Below are 20215 nucleotides of genomic sequence, written 5' to 3' on the forward strand. Positions count from 1 at the left end.
ATAAAACGAAGTGGCCAGTGTTGAATTGTATTTGTATATATGAGTGATTTTTTTTTTGCTCATTCCTGCAGAAGCTCTTTTGAACCATTCGGTTCTGCAAAGACTCTTTAAATTACATAATCAGATACAAACTTCACAGGCGCCTCACACTGATCCTTATCAGAGATTCTGAAAGCCGAGCATAGTAATCCATATGTTGGAGAAAAGAGTTTTTCTGCCATAATTTCAGCTAGCACTGTCTGAAGATATGAATTTCTTTTGATTTTCAAGAACAGTGTTTGCAATTTAAGAGTTGGCTTTTGCCCTGACCTAAATTCTCTCAGCCTAGTTTCATTGAACTTGAACCAAAACAGGTGGGAAGTGAGGAAATAATCTAGTGTTTGGCAACTGGTACATAAAACTAACAAATAGGAATAATTTAAGAGTCCCATATTTTTAATTCAGTTATATGAAACCATACATCGAGACCTGTTGGATTCTTGTCTGCCGGGTCAACAGTCCCAAAAGAAAGCTTGTCCAAACACCCCAGTATGTCACGCAAAAGAATAATATTTTATAATTATGTTGATTTCTAAAAACCATGAATTTAAAATGGAAATATTATCATTTTGGGGTCACTTGACCAGTGTGTCCTTTTCTATTTATGATTCCCATGCCATGCAAAAATTTTATCCTTAGGAGCTTAATACAGGTAACAAGGAATACTTCAGCTGCCAGTCAGACATAGCTTTTGTTTTGAACTATATCTCCACCTGCATTCCCGAGTAATTGAGTCCACCAAAGCATCGTGTTCCTGTCTGAATAACCTTTGTGCTCTGTCTGCAGTCCTCGTGCTTCTCAAAATACTCTGAGTAGCTGAATATAGTAGGCATCCTGTGAAAGCTTGTAGATGCACGAGGTAGCTGAGTCACAAGTGCGTGGGGAAAATCCAGGAAAGGAGAATTTAAAGTACTTTGTTCTTTTTTCAGGATCAGTCTGAGATGGAGGCGGCTGTTAACCTCGCCAGCTGGGATATTGAAAAACCAGCCGCCTTGGTTTTCAACATCTCCGAACTTAATAACAAAGATCGCATCTTGAAACTGACCCCAGCTCTGACAACACTGACAAACCACAACCGATATTTAATAGACTACGGGAATGAAGATGGTTTCTTTAGAATAAACCAGAAAGAAGGGATAAGCTTCCTTCACTTAACAAAGAAGAAACCAGTGCCTGGAACCTACTTGTTACAGATTAGTAGCATTCCACTTTATAAAAAGAAGGAACTCAACCAGCTTGAAGATAAGCATGACAAAGACTACCTCACTGGTGAGCTAGGAGACAACCTAAAAATGAAAATTGAAATTTTACTTCACTAATTCACCAACCAGAGACCAAATAATCAAAACCAAAGATAGCTAGGCAAGACTTGAATGTTGTTCTTCCCCTGCAATAAGGTTCTCCATATCACAGGTACAATCTCTTGTGAATACATTCAAAACCAAGTGAGCACTATTCTATTTCGACATTATCAAGGTACAGGAAGAAAACCGTCGCTCACAACAACCACTTTCTCAGGCTTCTTGTAAGTAGCTACCTTGATATGCTGAATCTTGAAAACCGGGACTATTGGCCACAGGTGCCAAGGCAATATCCAGTCAGCCATGATAACAAGAATGCACGTTCCATCAATGGACTGTTCTGTTTGTGTATGTGTATGTTTTTTCTAAAAAAAAAAAATCTTAAAATTTGCTTCTCCAGCTACATTTTTCTAGGTCAGGCCATTTTATGATATCCGTTTTTGGTGCTAGAAAATTTCCAACCTAGATTTTATAAATGCACTGTAATATATACACAACTTAGGAAGCCAAAATTGCAATTACTCCATCTAAATACATCAATCAACCAAAGTTTTAGCTCAGTAGTTTATCTCAGTTATACCTATAATACAGTACATGTAAATTAAATGTGTGTATACTGTAACCATGCTATTTTTATCAATGAAGCATTTGTAAACTAGATTAATAACACCCTTCACATGAGGGTTTATAATGGTGCTTATAAGACCAACTACTTAAACTGTATACACAAAATCTGGCGACTGAAATTTCTGTGACGACCGAACTGCACTGAGGTCACTGGGGGACCATTAAACATTCTCGGAACTCGCTTGATGCAGTGCCCTCCACAGTTACGCCATGTCATAATGTAACACTTGTGAGAAGTACCTTTCATCATTCCTATCATCAAGGGTTCAATGTCAAATGACACAATAAAACAGTTTGTTTTTTTAGTTTACTCTGTGGCTTCATCTTCTTGCTAAAATGATACAGTATGTTTCATGTCGAGATAGTAAGACAAGTAATGTAAGAACCGAGTGGCCCGCATACAGTTCACAGGATAGCTGAAGCTCTTGTAGTTCTTTTGTGTGGCTTGCATTTCCTGCTAGAAGTTTGAGCATCTCAATGTTTAATTTTAATTGAAAGCAATAACAAATAGATGTTATAAAACCCATATGGACAAGTCACAGTTTTTATTTTTATTTTTTATTTATTTAATTCAATTTGTATTCCACCCTTCCCACAGCCTGCAGGCTCAGGGCAGATCACACACATCTAAAACACACAATAATAATTTGCATTAGATAAATTTAAAATCACTTAAAACAATAATACAATATTTAAGTATTTTTAAAAATCTATATAAGGTAGCACCAAAACAATCAATCGCTGTTACCCATCAATCAATAGTTCACATTTATCAGAGCAGCTGTTAGGTGGTGGATGGTTCTATACAGGGAGGGACTCACTGTCCTCTGTTCGGCCGATGGGGGCCCGACTCAGCTCCGACCCAGTTCTTAGCTGGGTTAGCCAAAATAAATCTGCAAACCAATAACCTTTGTAAAAATATCGAATAATCACCTTTCTCCATAACTAGATCAGTCGCAGTTGGAAATTAAATGTATTTACTTACTTACATCATTTATACCCCACTTTTCATCCCGATGGGGACCAAAAGTGGCTTACATTGTTCTCCTGTCCTCCATTTTATCTTTGTAACAACCATGTGAGCAGGGCTTTTTTTCAGCAGGAACGCGGTGGAACGGAGTTCCGGCACCTCTTGAAAATGGTCACATGGCTGGTGGCCCCACCCCCTGATCTCCAGACAGAGGGGAGCTTAGATGGCCCTCTGCGATCTAAACTCCCCTCTGTCTGGAGATCAGGGGGCGGGGCCACCAGCCATGTGACCATTTTCTCCGAGGGCAACCCACTGAGTTCCACCATCTCTTTTCCCAGAAAAAAAGCCCTGCCTGTGAGTATGTGACTGGCCCAAGAAGGCAAGCTTTCATGGCAGAGTAGGGATTCAACCCTGGGGTTTCCCATATCTTAGCCCAACACTCTGACCCCTATATCATGCTGGCTTTCACATTATGCCTAAAAATTAGACCTATGTATAACATGGCCTCCCTATAGCTCATAACCGAGCCATTCCAAATTCTATGCCAGTTTTTTTGTTCAAAACAACTTAAGATCCAGCTTATTTTAACTGTTGTTATTGCAGTATTAAATAAATTATAACTAAGGCAAACCTCTACGAGATCTGTTAGAAATCATAAGGAATTAATGTCTACTATTTTGATAAAATACAAAGCATAACTAGCAATATATAAAGACAATTCCTGCATCTTTCCAGTTGTGAAATACGTTGTTAGTTTTTGTCATGCCTGTAATATTCCATATTCTAAATAACCATTCCTTTTCAGATGCGACTTCACTGTTGCTCCTCCTGTCTTACGGTTGTGAATATTTCCTACTGTTTCCTTCAGCTGGGTTCAAAAATCCTACCAGTGTAGCAGCTTGAGAAAATTTGCATCCATTCACTTGCCCAGTAGTAGTTTATCAGCTCTGATGGTGTAAGTGACCTATTGGAGAAAAGCGAACCAACCTATTTGGTGCTCTCTCCGTGGTCCCAATCTGCTGACTGAAACTGCACTCTCAGCTCTGGGGGCCGGCCGGGTGTTAGAATCCCTGAGAAAAAGCTTAGAGCACCCTTCAGAGTAGTCATTTCCTGTCAATTTGCAAGAGTAAGCCCACCTTGAATTAGAGAGTTTTGTTATTTATAATCAGGCTTTCCTCTTAAATTGGGCCTAATTGGAGGATAACAAGCTTGGGAAGAATTTCTTCATGCTGACTCAGTTCTAGTTAGCCAGAAGATGGGGCCGTCAAAGTGGTCCAGAGTGTAGATTTCTCCACTTTGGTTTGCACCTGGGAATTAAATAGGGGAAAGCCCCACTGTATATGTTGCCTTGTCTTGTTTTGTATTCATATTCTGACATGTTTTATAACTCTTGTGTCCCTATATTTTGAGCTGTAGTTTCATGGCTGAGGTTTCTGTCTAAACTTCTGTCCCCATAGAGCAAAATTTGGCTGTTTCCATGATTTGAAAGATAAGATCAGCATTAGCACTAATCCCTGAGAAGTCAAAATGTCAAGCCTTCTGAACACAAACATAGTAAGAAAGGCATTAGGCTAAACTTACTGCTTTGTGCCGGAAGGACAGGAAGAACTACAGTCCAATCACAAAATTTACATTGGAATGTCATTCATAATGGTCTTAACGTTATAACAGTTGTGAAAGTGAGCTTCATGCTAAGAGATTCCAGACGTGTGACTACAGCAGTCAGCAATGTGTTTCAGAATTCTTGACAGCGACCTTGGGGAATTCCAGTATCCACCAACCATTCACTTATTTCAGTCATCTGGTAGCCCCGTCAACTAACATTGCAAATTTCCACCAAACTATTATTTAAGCCACAAGACAAATTGTTCTGTATTTTAATGAATCCATATGTGCATTTCTCACTTTGACTACATAAGGGAACCCAATTGAACCTACCAGTGTTGGAGTGACTTAGAATGAATGGGCCATTCCAGAGGTTTTCCAGTTAAAGTGAATCACCCTTGTGTCAGCAATTCAGATGAATATGTGGAAAGATGTACAGTCCATTTCAAAGGAAATGCATGTTAGGATGTCTTTGAAGTACTTGAGTCTTCCCCATGACTGTTCTGTATTGTTTGGCCTGCTGAGGCTGATTATGGAGGTATAATCCAATGTAAAGGTTGGCTTCCTATAAACTATACAATAAAGTGGCTCCAGACTTTGTCTATAAAGAAATGCAGAGGGGGGGAAACCATCATGCTGCCCTGCAAACAAAGAATTCGACTTAACCCTACTGAAAACTACATGGGAACAAATCGATTGCAGTGGTATTTGTGGAAAATGTTAAGTCCGTGCCATAGTAATTTGTGGAGGAAAGAATGTTCTCTGATCATTCAATTTTGGGGATACATCTCATGAAATCAGATTTTATTGTGCGTGTTGTTCTCGGTAATGAAAGTCAGAGTGAAAAGAGAATTTGGCACACCTGCTGGATTGCTTTGCTTTTCTTCTTTTAATATGCTGCATATGGATTGTATTTAACTTACCAAAATTAAGAAAACATTTTTCTAATATTGTCAAACTGTAAAGAGCAATGAGCCTGACGAACTTAGCCCTCCATCCTCCATACAGCAGGTTAACAAGAAACGTTTGACCATTACCGAAGCGCTTATCGGCATTACAGCTTATTGCACATTTCTTGGTTCATGTCTATAGAATGATTTCAAAAGAGCTAAGTTTGATTTCTGTATGTTTGGTTCCTGTACCTTTTATAACTGCAGTTGCATGTGGAAATTGACTCTGTCGAAAAGCATTGTACTTTGAGGAGTGAAGTATTGCACATTCTAGCTGTGGTATGCTCTGCTTGAACATTCACTGTAATCAATCTCCTAATAAGTAATTGGTCATGGAGGATAGGTCTGTCAGTGGCTACTGATGATGAAAGGGAAGCTCCACTTTTAGAGGCAGAAAATCTCTGAATACCAGTCCCAGGAGGCAACATCAGACGAAATCCTCGGCCTCAGTGCTCTGTTCTTGGCCCATTAGAGTAACTGGTTGGCCACTGTGTGAGAGAGGATGCTGGACTGGGTGGACCACTGGTCCGACCCAACAAGGCTGTTCTTACGTTTCTGATGTCATAGAAGTTCATAGAAATTGTTTTTGTTTAGCATACTAGGTTTTTGTGCATGCGCCATGTGAACTGGGCTTCTCTTCTCCATGGTTGTTGTGTAGCAATCTAAAGAGTGTGCCCCCCCCAACATGCACTGCACATACATTGTACAAAGATACGCAACTTCTACATCTGTCTATGAACAGAGGTAATTTATTAATAAATAGCCAGCATGAGCAATGCAATTGAAACAATTTGCTTTGCATTTCGACATGGGTAATGGAGGAACATACTTACTTTGTCTGCTTTCACCTTTGATTTCTGCACGGGGAGACACCTTTTGATTACCTGTGTTTTGCCTGTTCCAAGCTTTTTCATGTTTTCTTTTTCCATGATCACCATCTGCCTTCCACTGGTAAGCAGGCTATCATGGAATACATGAATAATATTAATGTATTTAAACTGTTCAACTATAAATTTTTTAAAAGATATTTACGCAGAATTCAGAATTATAAAATACAATGAAACCGAAACATCATGATAATTTCACGGGCTTTTTTTTTTTTTAACTGCCATCACAAATCTTCCTTGGAACCCAATGCAAAATAAGCTCACTTCAGAACTTGCAGAATTGTAGCAAAAGAAAAGTCAGACAGGGTCTCTTGTATGCATTTTGTAGCAAAGAGATGCGTCTGACACTTCAGTTTCTAGCCTGAAATGCACTAGTGTGATTTCCTATACTGATTCATTGCAAAAGTAGCTGTGTGTGAAATTATCCTCTGCTATTGCAATGCGAATAACGCAGACAAGATTGTAGAAGCATATACTTAAAAGCCCCTTTTCTATCTTGTATAAAACAATAATTGCCTGTGTTATTTGAGGTTCGAACTAGATGTAATGTGAGGGCAGCCATGTATAGTCACACAAGGCTGCACAATTTGCATATAAACAGCACAGGGTCTGTTCTGTTAGATGAAAAGGAACGTGGCAGGGAAGAAGCAAACACCTTTGCTACACTCCTTGTTCAAAGTACTCCCCTTCCCAGACTGATACCAGAATCAAACCAGGCTGTGAAGAAAAGCACAGCAGAGAGTTGTGAGTTAGATGGGGGAGATTTTAACGCCCCTCATGTACAGATTCCTTTGCATCTAAAAGTTGACACACACAGGCTATATGGAACTTTGGAGATGACGTAGGAATCAGTGCGTGCAGCCACCCTGTCCTGGGTAGTTTAGCCCTGTCTTACAGTGCCCAAACAGATTTTCATACATTTCTACATATGTGCCATTTTCACACGTCTTTCCCCTCGCACAAAATCGTGCAAAACTCATAGAACGATGGCACCTTCACGGCGCAATTTCCCACCTTGATTCAGTTTCATGGCTCGATTTCTGACGTCATTGCACCACGAAACAGAATCAAGATTCTCCACGCAGGCATCCAGTGACCAGTTGCGCATGATGCCCACAGTACGAATGGTGCTGTGTGAGGCAAATAAAAGACTCCGGTACTCACAGGAGGGCTTGAACTTACCAGGACTAGGTGAGTATTAACACAAGGTCAGCATAGGAGGGTTGGTTTATGGGGAGTATCTCCTGTTCCACCAACTCAAAAGGCTCTTCTGCCAATATAAGAGGCTCTTCCATTAGAGAAAGACACCTTGTACCTTGCATTGGCATTAGCAGAATGGAGCTGTAGGATCTAACACAATGTCCAAAAATCCTTGCCATTGAAGGTCTAAGAATGTTAGCCTTGTCCAACTAATGTGACATAGCCTTGCAACAGTGTGTAGGGAGGAGGAGCCATCAAATAAAGCAATTGCCTCTATTTTTTTTGGCTGGGAGTGGCATCCCAAATTCTGCCATTAAGGCTGGGGAGCCACTAAAGAAGCTGTATTCCTTTGTTGTTAACAGTGCTGTAGTATCAGTGTTACAGCTGATGTATATTTTGGCAGGTGTGAATGTTTTAACAGCCTCCATTTTTATACTGAACTTTAAACTGTTTACCTTCCCAAGACAAGTTCTGAACCAATTTCTATGGAAGTGCTTTTTTGTTAGAGTTTCTCTCCCCTCGCCAGGGCAATATTTATAGCTCATTGTCTATGTTTGGCTTTCATTGCTGAATACTTGCTAGAGGGTAGAATGAGACAGTCATAGGTGTGAATTAGATGTTTCACACATTGAGATTCTCAAATGATAACGGCGTTTATAATGGCATGAATCCTACCTAGTCTGGTGGGAAGTTCCTCCAATTTTTAAGTAGCTCTTCAGTTGGAGGGAGAGCCACTTAAGTTAGAGGAAAGCTCCCAACTTTACTTAGTGCAGTGGGTAGGATACCCTGTAATTTAACATCTGTGAAACAAAACTTGGGGGGATATTCTAGTGAAAGGATGGGGCGATACAGGGCTTTTTTTCTGGGAAAAGAGGTGGTGGAACTCGGTGGGCAGCACATGGGGCAACTCCCAGCAGGAGGTAGTGCCCCTAGTACCACATGCGCGTGTGCACACACTCCTGGGACTGCATGATGATGCCACTTCTGGGAAGTGATGTCATCATGCAGGGCGCATCCACCCCTGGGAGCGCTTCTGCAAGGAGGGGAGTTTAAATTACCCTCCACACCACTGGTGATTTAAACCCCCCTTGCTCCAGCTGACTGGTACTGGTGGGGATTTTAAAGTTTAAAGGTCACTGGCCACGGGACCATTTTCTAGAGGTGCCAGAACGCCATTCGACTGAGTTCCAGCTGAAAAAAAGCCCTCGGGCCATGCCTAAAGGAGCTGGTTCAGTGCTCACATGTTTTTTGCAGGGACAAATGTTGTTCCCCTGCTCTGTTGCTGGTCCATGAACCCTTTTAGCCTGTAATAAAACAGAGTTTAAGAAAACAATACAGCAATGGCAAAATGGCTAGCGACCAATGAGAAAAGAAATTTTGTCCCCAGAGACTGCCCACCAAGCACAATACTTTTTTTTTTAAGCCAATGTTTTGCAACTAAAGCTCATACACATGTGAAAATGTCTTGGCAAAGATGCTTTGGCTTAGCGATTTAATTGAAGTCATAACAAAACACTTTTGTCAGAAGGCGGTTGGGAATGATCAAGAGTGTCCCACTGAATTTTCAGTAAGTGAGTTTTATGCTATGAAAATATTGTTTCCGAAGGGTTTGGAGTTTCTGGCAAATATCTACTGCTCTCTTTCAATACATTGATTGACTGTAATGGCTGATTTACATTATCGGCCCTCCTTTTTTGCATTATACTTCCCATACTGCCCTCCTTTTATTTATTTATGATGCAATTTCACCACATGGCAGCTATAAGTGTCTGTGTAACAATTCGGCTTTCACAATGGCTTGTGAAATGCCTTCATCAGGCAACGCAGCCACCTGGAATGCACATCTGTCTGATAGCCTGGTATACCCAGCTGCTTGTTGGGTGCTTTCTGTTTAACTGGCTCCAGTGCAGCAGTTGATACATACCATATCACATGCTCTGTTGTTGTTGTTTCTGCAAGATGCCCCTTCATTCAAAGGGCAAATCAGAAAGCCGCTATAGCCATCCAAATCTCTGTGTGAATGCTACACACTGCAGCGTTTAACCTCCACACCTTGCCACTGTGATTTATATACTAATAACAGGAGATGTCCACATAAAATGTTTTAGGTTACATAGGCTCAGTTGATGAATAGGCACGGGGAGGCATCACAGTAGATATCTGAGCACTTCCCTTTGTCATGTTCCTTAAGGTCATAAAGACCTTTGCTGACATCAATATGCAACTCAAGCCATATTTTATCAATAATAGGCTCGTGAAGGTTCGTTCAGTCGCGAAGAATGGACGGTATGATCACAAGTGCAAAGAGCTTAAAAAGGTATTAGTCCATACCATGAGACAATCCAGACGTAACACTGATGAGGCACTAATGTCACGCCTTCCACAAATAAGATCTCAATACAAAAACCCAATTAAGCAAAAGAAAACTAATTATGCTAAATTTCTCTGGAAGGAGCACTCTCATTATATAGGCAATTACATAGGCTCAGTTGATAAATAGGCATGGGGAGGTATCGTATAGATATCTGAGCACTTCCCTTTTTCATGTTCCTTAAGTGGGATGAATATGTGTGCCTTTAAGCAAGAATGGAGCTGTATGCACAAGTGAGGGAAACAAAACCCTGCCTCCCCCCTCTCCATCCATGATTCTTCTCCCGGCCTGGCTGACTTCCAATATCTGAGCTGGTCTGGGCAGGAATAATGAAATCAAACACCCAAGTGCAGACAGGAAAGGTGTAGTAAGGAGTCAGGGTTTAGCTCCCCACTAGAGGTGGGCACAAACTGAAATACAAACCAAAGTTCATCACGAACCAGGCCAGTTTGTGGTTCACAAACCAGCGGTTCGTCAGAGCCCATTTCTGACGAACTGCCATGAACTTTAGGCCAGTTTGTTTGGTTCGTTTTTTGGTTCGTCACCGCAGACAACGTGGCGCTGATCAATCAGTTTCCTAGGCAATGGGAGGGCTTTCTGCAGATCTGCGGCCCTAGAAGTGACGTTTTCACAAACCAAACGAACCAGTTTATGAACTGGGGCAAGTTCATGAAAGTTCATGGTTTGTGATTCGTGAAATCTGACGAACCACAAACTGCATTGTTCGGTATTTTCCTGGTTCGTGCCCACCTCTACTCCCCACCCCTCACCCTTTTTTGTTATAAACCAACCATGCTGTTGTTGCTAGATTGACTATGGCCAGAAGAATTTTTACAAATGTGCTGTCAACATGATGTGGGGAGGAATTTAGGAAGGAGACGCTTTTGGACTGAACACAAGGAAGAGTGACAAGGTTATTTCTTCCATTCTCCAGGGACCAGATCAAATTTCCCTCAAGTAATGAAAATGAATATTAAATGCTGGCCTGCTCTTTCATAGCCTTCTGCCACTAGATCAGAACAGAGTGGTTATGCAATTTTAGAACTGCCTGTAATGTTTGCATGCCGGGAAATATGCATGTCAGTATGAGAAAACATGTTAACCTGAAGTTTGTCCATCATCATAAATCCCCCAGCTTGCAGTGTGACCTTATAAAGCCGGTGAAAGCATGGTTGGGGAAAGGGGTTTGTTTGAGACTCACTGGAATAGCCAGACTTGTTGAAGTTTGTGAACCTCTTTTTTGAAAACTGAGCTCCATTTCAAGAAAACTTGACAGTGATTCAGGCAAGCTGGGCCAAGCTTTAAGTAAATTTTGGAAGAAAGCTCAGGTGAATAAGGGGATATTTATGCTGTGAGGCAGAAACCAGACAAATCTTGGAAGCTTTGCTTAGTTTCAGCCAAAGCCCAAGAGTTTTTGGCAGCACCTTCCCTTTGATTTCTGTTTTGACCCTGAAAGTAAAGATTCAGGATAAATCTAAGCAGGTGTCAACAAGCTGTGTATGTGTGTGTGTGTGAGAGAGCGAGCTGAATTTCTTAGAGCTACTTATTTCCATATAGGCAGTTCCATGAATCTTCCATGTTCTTTTGTGAACATGTGGCAATTTGTGTGTATTTGTGTAGCAGTTTCTTACAGTGAAACAACTTGTGTAGGAAATTTCATCTTCCACTCAATCCACAGTCTGATTTAGCATTTCCTGCATAGCTTTCAGCCGGCCAACAGCACCCGTTTCCTCTTGTAAGCATCAAGCTGAAAATGTTGAACCGCTAGTGTCCAAGTTTGTGAGCTATCACCACATTTCAATGTGCCAGAATCACCCAGGACTTTGAGAAGAAAGCTCATAGCTTAATTGAGGGTGCCTGTTGTGGGGAGCCACTCTAAGATGGAGAGTTGAGGGGGAATGGGACAATAACATCTTTTTGAGGTTCCAGCATGGTACCACCTTGAGACTCAGAGCGGAACCACAAGTGACAAAAGGCACAGATTGGGCACTTGTTAGCTTCCCTCAAGTTTTGATGGGAAATGTAGGCATCCTAGTTTTGCAGCTTGGCTCTCCGACTGCTGTCCAATGGACTTTTCAACTTTCACTTGTCCAACATTCCGCAAAGCTGCCTACATTTCCAATCAAAACTTGAGGGAAGCTGACAAGTGTCCAACCTGTGCCTTTTGTCACTTGTGGTTCCGCTCTTACTCAGTGCCAAACTATGCTTCCAAGTCATGCCTGGGTTTTGTACCTGTGCTAGGAAGCAACTTCAGGGGAAAGCCAGAGAGGGGAAAGCCTGGAGGCTTGTTGGCCCTCCAGGGCAACTGATTGGCTGGACTAGACTGGTTTGATTCAGTAGTGTTCTTATGTACCTGGGCAAGACTAGCTTAGGCCATACCTGGATGGATGTCTCTCCTTGCCCTCTGCCTTCAATCTGGTTGTTCTCCTACCTGTGGTTTCTTGTGCCGCTTCCTTTGGATGGATACATCTATATCAGCTCCACCTACAGAATGACTCAGACCACCTTTTTCTGAAAGCCAAGATACACTTTATATCAGAAGTTCCCAACCTTTTTGAGCCTATGAGCACCTATGAAATTCTGATGTAGGGTGGTTGGTGGGCATAGCCACAAAATGGCTGCCGTAGTGTTAGCAGTCATACCCCTTTTTAACGCTAGGAGGGCAGTTTATGGATGGAATATCATAAACACCCCTTCCTCACATGCCATAAGCAGAAGGCATTGCCTGACCCAGAATGGAGGCCAGTCAAGCGGGAGCCTGGAAAATTACCAGCAGCTGCCTCAGAGTGATGCATAACATAGAACAATGAGGTCTCCCAAGAAGAACTCTGGATGTATCCACACCTGACTTTATTTCCCCTCAAACACTTAACTTGATTAAGCACTCATAATAGGGTTGCCAGGCCCCCTCAATCTCCCAGCGGGGGACAGGGGCCTGGCACTTACCTTTGGGGAGAGTGGGGTGCACGCGTGCAGATTGGGCTCGTTTTGAGCACTGCAGAGTGCAGGAGCGCTCCTGCGCTCCACAGCAGCCCTGATCTGGGCCAAAACGAGCCCGATCCCAGTGGCTGCAGCGCACAGGAGCGCACTGTGCCGTGGAGGAGCACACAAGGAAGGTGTGCACCCCCTGCTCCTCAGGTAAGTGGGGGCAGGGGATCCCCGCCCCCACCGAGGGTCTGGGATCCCTAACCCATAACCTGGGAGCTTTTTCCATCCAGTACTTGCTTGGTTATCAAACACCTTTGTACACTTAGACGTCCACCCTAAATAAACTTATCAAACCTCTCCTAACTTTTGTCCTATCTTCAGACAACCCATTAAGTTGTTATTTTGAAGGCAAAGACGTCAGCTTGCTTCAGGGTATATTTTGCCCTCTAACTGGACTCCCTAGACACCCAGTCTCTGTGTATGTTATGGATCCATACACACACTCTCAAGTTCACTTGAGACCTCTCTCTGTAAAATGCTGATTGTTTTGCCACTGCCTCTGCAGACCGCCCCCCACCCCAAGACAGGTAATTATCACCCGACCCTAAATTGCTTTCTCTGCTTTTTCTCCCTAATTTCTTCTTAGTTAGCCTTGTTTGTGTGCTGTGTATTTTGTGCTTGTTTGATTGCCTTTTTATTTCTCTTTGGATAAAGCAACCTTTCTGGTTGAACATCTGCCTGTTTATTTTGAGAGTTCTCTTAAGAGAATAATCCCTGTAAACATAGGTGGAGAATCCCAGCTATCTGCTCTCCCTCTCTCTCTCTCTTTCTTTCCCTCTTTCTCCTTTATGCTAATTCCCCCAACTAATTAGAAAACTGCCTATTTGGGTAGCAGGCGGTGGAACCAACCACAAAACGACTGCCAAAAGAGGCAGAGCCCTCCACAAAATATCAGAGGTTATGCATAGTAATTCTTCAACATTTCAGGAAGAAGCTCCACTTAAGAGGATGCTTTTTAAAATTTGTGTGAAGATTCATGTGTTAGCAGTTGCCAAAACATTTTTTTTAAAGCTGCACAGCCAATCAGATCTTTAATGGCTAATGAGAAGCCCTACTGGGGAAAAAGCCCCACTTGGCCCTGGTCAATATCTAAACACACTTGATAAGTGCTATGGCACCCACAGGCACCATGTTGGGGACCCCCATTTTATATAAACATGCACTTATTAAAAACCGACCACACTTGTTCTAGCGGAAATCAGGGCCACCACCCAGAAATTTTCCCCTAGCAAAGTTCCGAATTCCAATTTACGATGCAATGACATTTATGAGACTCTGTAGAGCAGAGTGGGAAGGGACTCAGAAAAGTGAAAGGCAGGGGAAGTCTGAAGGCTGAATCCTCAACTTTTCTGCTCTACATCACCCCTAGCAGGAGCTGCTCTTCAGCAAAAGCAGCCACTTAACGGCTGCCGTTGTGCATGTGCAGGGCTGGTGCACGCACAGGGGGCCTTCCAGCCCTCCCATTCAGTTGCTCTGTGGCCCAGGAGCAGCCGGCTGCCCTGGCTGCCGGCTGCGTCTGGCCCACAGAGCAACTGAATGGGAGGCTGCCCGCTCAGCTGCCCCACGCTGCCACCGCCAGCACGCGCTCCTGGCTGGTGGTGGCGGTGGTGGCGGCAGCTCCGTGGCACACACCCCTGCCCCTGGGCCAGTGCCCCTCCAGTGCCTTAGCACCCTGAGGCGGATGCCGGGCCAGCCTCAATAGGCGGGCCAGCCCTGCCCGCCATTGTGTGTAACGTGGTGTGTGGTTGGAAGCAATGCTATTCTCTGATTCAGTAGCCATGACTCTTATCTTAGCTGCCTAAAGCCAATATGGACAATGACTTTCTTTGCAACAAGATCAAAATAACGAAGACAGCAAAAGAGAGTTAAGTTGCCATTGGAAGGCCATTTTGGGGGGAATTTCCATGGCCACCAAAAAACGTGTCCTTCAATCTCACTAATTCCTATTTGTGAGGATCAAGCCCAGGGCGTTTTTAATATCAAAACTGGTCTGTGATTTGCCTTTCCGTAATCAAGCTGGAGAGGCAGGAAGGAAAAGGGGCAAATGAATGGCCACACACCTCTCATTGGATGCTGGAAGAAAGTGACAAGCTCGGGATAAATGTGTGTCATTTTAGCTTTTGCCTCTGTCATAAACACCAGAGACCTGTGAGACAAATCCTACATGAGATACCTGACTTGAGGGCCAGCTAGCCATGGCCACCTAAGCAAGAGGCTGGTTTTAAAGGAGGGGACTCCTCCTTTCCCCCTTGGGTGGGGGAGAGTACAAAAAGAGCAAGCAGCCCTTTAGCAAGGACTACTCTGTTGAATCCTAAGATAGAGGAGAGGGGATCGTGGATGGTAGGCTGTCTTCCTCTTCCTAGACATTGAACTGCCCATCTCAAGCAGGAGAGGAATAAGCTATACTGTGGTAACTTTGACTGTAAGTTAGACCAGGAACGACTGTTTTCTTTTGAATAGCTGCAATATTCTTGGGGAAAACCCTATATTCCCTTACTTATGTGCTCTTTCTCTTTTGGTAGTTTGTTGTAGTAAATAAAGACCTTTCTTGTTTAGGATAAAGTTGTGCCAGTTCTCACTCCCATGCTGGTCGCCTAGTCACCAACCAGAACTTTGCCTATGCTCAGAGGCTAACCAGCTCTCCCCAGCAGCTGGAAAAGAAAAGCCTAGTTCCTATCTGGGGTGGTGGCATACTACTAAATTACCCAAGATTGGGGTGGGGAGGAAGGAACCCCCTCCCCCATCCATAACATGGTAGCAGCGGAGGAAAGAAGGTGTCCCTTCCTCTGAAACCATCCTGTTCCCTAGGTGGCCATGGCTAGTGGCCCTCAAGTCATGTATCTCATGTAGGTCTCATCTTACAAGTCTCTGGTGTTTATGACAGACGCAAAAGGCTAAACAACACACAATACATTTTTATCCCAAGCTTGGCACTTTCTTCCAGCATCCAATGAGAGGTGTGTAAGGAAAGCAAATGGCCATTTAATTTCCCCCTTTGCTTCCTGCTTCTTCAGCTTGATTATAGAAAGGCAACTCATGGGCCAGTTTTGATATTTTAAAAAACCCGGCGTTATCCTCACATCATTTCTTCATTTTTTCCTTTGAAGCTGCCTTTATTTTTCCTATGCAGGTGCTGGAATGGCTCCAGGTCAAATGTAGTGAGCAGACCTCTAGTTCCCAGCAAGGTCTGGGACCAATCCTGACTGCTGCCGGATTCTGAAAACCTGTCAGTTTACCGCAACAGTCTCCCATTTAACATGCTGCCTGATTTGCGCTGAGAGATAAGAGTCTTTTTTGAATACCACAGGGAAAGGGAAGTTCACCTAGACCAGAGCCAAGTTCTACTCATTTTACATCCACTGCTGCGCTGATTTCATTACCGATAAGCGTGTGGGATTTGATTGCAATACATCTTGCTCCAAATGGCCTGCTTTGGATTAAGGAATACATGCATTCACAAACTGGATTATGTTTCATTCTTAGCAGGTGGGGAGAGGGTTCTAGTCCTATGAAATCCCTGGACATCTGGAGAACTATCAGTAAGACTGACAGTGATGGGTGTCATCATGAGGTGATGTGTGTTTTCTTGACAGTTGGATGACCTGGGGACAGTGTATGTTTTGCAAATTCGTAAACTGGCCTAATCTCTTGTTACCCTTGATAAGAATGCTAGCATGATACTACGAGGCACGGAACCCTGAACGGTATAATATAAACTGTGGTATAGAAATGACTACACAACCATAAGGGAAAAAAAATATGTCTTTTGAACAGGACACCCAGACAAATAACTCGCCCGTCCTCAAGCTCTTCCCTTCCTTCTTATCCTTGTAATTGAGACCATGTGTTATGCAACAAACAATAACCCCTGGATATTACTCCTAGTTCTTCGTTTGTAAATGTTTGGTAATGAAAGTGATGGGAAGGAGAAAGATTTCTTGTTTGTCTCTCCCTCTCCACCCCACCCCACCCCGCCTCTCCTCTCCTTTTTTTTTTTTTTTGGTATGTTAACAGCTCTAAATTATTAGGGTGGGAAGCAAATGTCAATGGTACATGAAAGATCTTTGTGCAATGCTCACATTTGCTCATGCTTTCAAATCCACTGTGGCTTATTAGTTCATGGGAAAGATGACAAAAAAAAGGGAATAAAAAGCAGAGCGCAGATCCAGGATCAACAATTGGCTCCTATAGTAACAGAGAAAATTGGACTGGGTGGTTGAGAGGTGGCAACATAGCTTCAAGAATTGTATATGTGGCGGGGGGAGATATCCCCCAGAGATATGCCTTGTCCCGTTAGCACAGCACATTCCAATGGAGTAAGAGAGTTTCTGCACATTGCTTAGCTTCAGCTGTAAAAATTCTCCGAGGATTTGAAAAACCGACAGTAAGCATCTCCTCCTCCTGAGCGGAATGTCTCCTCTTAATTTATTGTCAACACGTTCAGGCCTCATCTATTGCTTGTCAGGAGCAGGGGGCTTCCGATGAATGTTGGGGCCATGGAATCTCTGCTGTTGGCAACTACTCCCCAAAGGGCACAAAGCTTATTAATGCGGGTGTCCCTGCCCAAGGCAATCCCTGCAGTTGGCTGGCATTTCCATGGAAAGGGTCAGGGGAGGTTGTGACTTCCACATTCAGTGACAATGTTCAAGATGGGTGGCCATGTTAGTCTGTCTGTAGCAGTAGAAAAGAGCAAGAATTCAGTAGCACCTGTAAGACTAACAAAATATGTGGTAGGGTATGAGCTTTCCTGAGTCTCGGACTCAGAACTTATGAAAGCTCACACCCTTTCATACCCTGTTGTTGTGGTGAATTGCTAGCATCAGCAGTCTTCTCTCTCTTCCGTCTCTAGAAGTTATATCTCCGAGGACTGTGTGTATGTGTGTCATCCTGTTTCTAATTCCCATGCAGTCAGATGTTGGCATTGGAATAGTGAGGCCCGTATAGAACACACCCTGCCATTTTACTGTATACTTTTAATTGCTGATAGGACATCGTTGGGCATTTATGCTTTCTTTTCATTTTTAATCTACAAGCCCTCCTGGCTTTTCATTCCATGAGGAACTGATATCCTGTTGCAGAATAATAATCAGTCAGAGCAAAATCTTTAGCAACGTGTAAAGCGGTGAAAGGGGAAAGCTTTGGCCACTGGCCTTTGATAGCAGAATAAGGATTTACAAGTATATCCTTGTGAAATGTTGGAGGGCGTGTTCAGTTTTCTTTTATTGGAGTTGATTTCTTGGGAAGAAGGCTACTCTGATTATTAGTGCAATATAGTGGCTAAGAACATGAGCTGGGAACTCCCTGGGTCACATCTCCGGCAACAAACTGACAAGGCGGTGGTCACAGAGAAGCTACTCTTCCCTTAGTCACCTGCCCTAACACTGGTGGTGGAAAGTGCCATCAAGTCACAGCCAACTTATGGCGACCCTGAAGGGTTTTCAAGGCATTATCTGCCCTTACATAGCACCCTGGACTTCTGTGGTGGTCTCCCATCCAAGTAGTAACCAGGGCTGAGCCTGCTTAGTTTCCGAGATCTAATGAGATTGGGCTAGCCTGGGCCATCCCAAGGTATCCTTACACTAGGGGAGAATTAAAAGAGGCAGGATTGTTATCAAGATTACAGAAATAATATATGTAAAGTGCTTTTAACTCTTGTGTGTGCTATATAAACTTTATAATTACCAACCCAAGCCTCTTACCTTGTCAGCCCTTGGCTGTTAAATCAATTCAAATGAAGAGATTCCTAGATAACATTCCTATAATTCTCAGCACGCCAGAAGTTAGAAGAGAGGAAGATTTCTTTCCGTCCTTTAATGGTATGACTTCATTGGCCATAGACTTAAACCTAACCACACTGATAAAAAAAAAATCCCTCTATAAATCCACCCTAATTATAAAAGTTTTCTAGTTTTTATTTTGTGCTGTATTACTAGGAGACAAGAAGACACACTAATATATGGGTCATTGGTGGTGAAGAGTGCCCTCAAGTCATAGTTGACTTATGGCGACCCCTAGTGGGGTTTTCATGGCAAGAGACTATCAGAGGTGGTTTGCCATTGCCTGCCTCTGCAAACTCTGGTCTTTGTTGGAGATCTCCCATCCAATTACTAGCCAAGGCTGACCCTGCTTAGCTTCTGAGATCTGACGAGATTGGGTTCACCTGAACTCTCTGGGTCAGGTCATATGGGTCATTATCACGCAGAAAAAAGAAAAACTTTTGATCGTTACTTATAATTTCATCCTTCTCTAGAAGTGGAATTATCTCTCTCTATCTTCACTCAGTAAATGAGAGCCAGTTTGGTGTAGTGGTTAAGGGTGCCGGGACTCTAATCTGGAGACTGGGTTTGATTCCCCACTCCTCCACTTGAAGCCAGCTGGGTGACCTTGGGTCAGTCACAGCTTCTAGGAGCTCTCTCAACCCCACCCACCTCACAGGGTGATTGTTGTAGAGGGGATAATAATGACATTCTTTGTAAAGCGCTCTGAGTGGGTGTTAAGTTGCCCTGAAGGTCAGTATATAAATCAAATGTTATTAATATTATTATTAAAGGACATTCAAGGACTAAGTGGAGTAGGGTACCTATTGTTCCCATATTACAGAAGCACCAGTGTTCTGAAAAAGGAATTCTCGTAATTACATCCTTTTAATTTAGGAAATGGAGCAGTGTTTAATCTAGCAGCTGATACTGCAATATCTAGAAGTAGTCAAAGATCTTAAATATGCCGGGAGAATTACCGGAGGTTCCAATCCATAATAGGAGAGAGAACACACCCTTCTAGCTCGCAAATTTGTACTTCTGAAATCCAACTCTTAATAACTGCTTCTTAACCCAAGCCGATGCTACTTTATCATTCTCCATAGATAATAGAAAGGCTGACATAAAACGTCAACCAGTCTCCTATAGTTACCCTGGAACGAATCTTCGGCTGATTCCGCACACGTTGGATAATGCACTTTCAATGCACTTTATCAGTCGTTTGAAGTAGATTTTTTGTTCCGCACACAAAAAAATCTGTTCCAAATTATCTATAAAGAGGATTGGAAGTGCATTATCCAACATGTGCAGAATCAGCCTTCTCTTAATTTAATAAGGAGCCTAGATCTGCTATCAGAACTCTACCGGCAGAGAGGCAGCGCCCCAGTATTCTCTCACTCACCCAATGCCAACTGTTCACAGAGTCAGTTTATATACTGAGACAGCTTCAGGGGCTGTGATTGTTCACAGATCTTAAGAGTTGTTTTATTTTTAAAGAGTTATATGTAAATTGACCCTATG

General features: G+C 42.9%; 1 protein-coding gene across 1 annotated transcript in view; it reads left to right on the plus strand.

Moving 5' to 3' along the window:
• The window catches only part of FBN1 (fibrillin 1), a 205957-nt gene extending 203680 nt beyond the window's left edge, over positions 1–2277 (plus strand). Inside the window, exon 66 of the mRNA XM_055002220.1 lies at positions 969–2277. Within this exon, the coding sequence (XP_054858195.1) occupies positions 969–1358 (390 nt within the window). The 3' untranslated portion in view covers positions 1359–2277. The remainder of the gene's footprint in view (positions 1–968) is intronic.
• Positions 2278–20215: the final 17938 nt, after the last annotated feature.

Source organism: Eublepharis macularius, chromosome 18, assembly GCF_028583425.1.
Source record: "Eublepharis macularius isolate TG4126 chromosome 18, MPM_Emac_v1.0, whole genome shotgun sequence".
NCBI classification, from domain to species: Eukaryota; Metazoa; Chordata; class Lepidosauria; order Squamata; family Eublepharidae; genus Eublepharis; species Eublepharis macularius.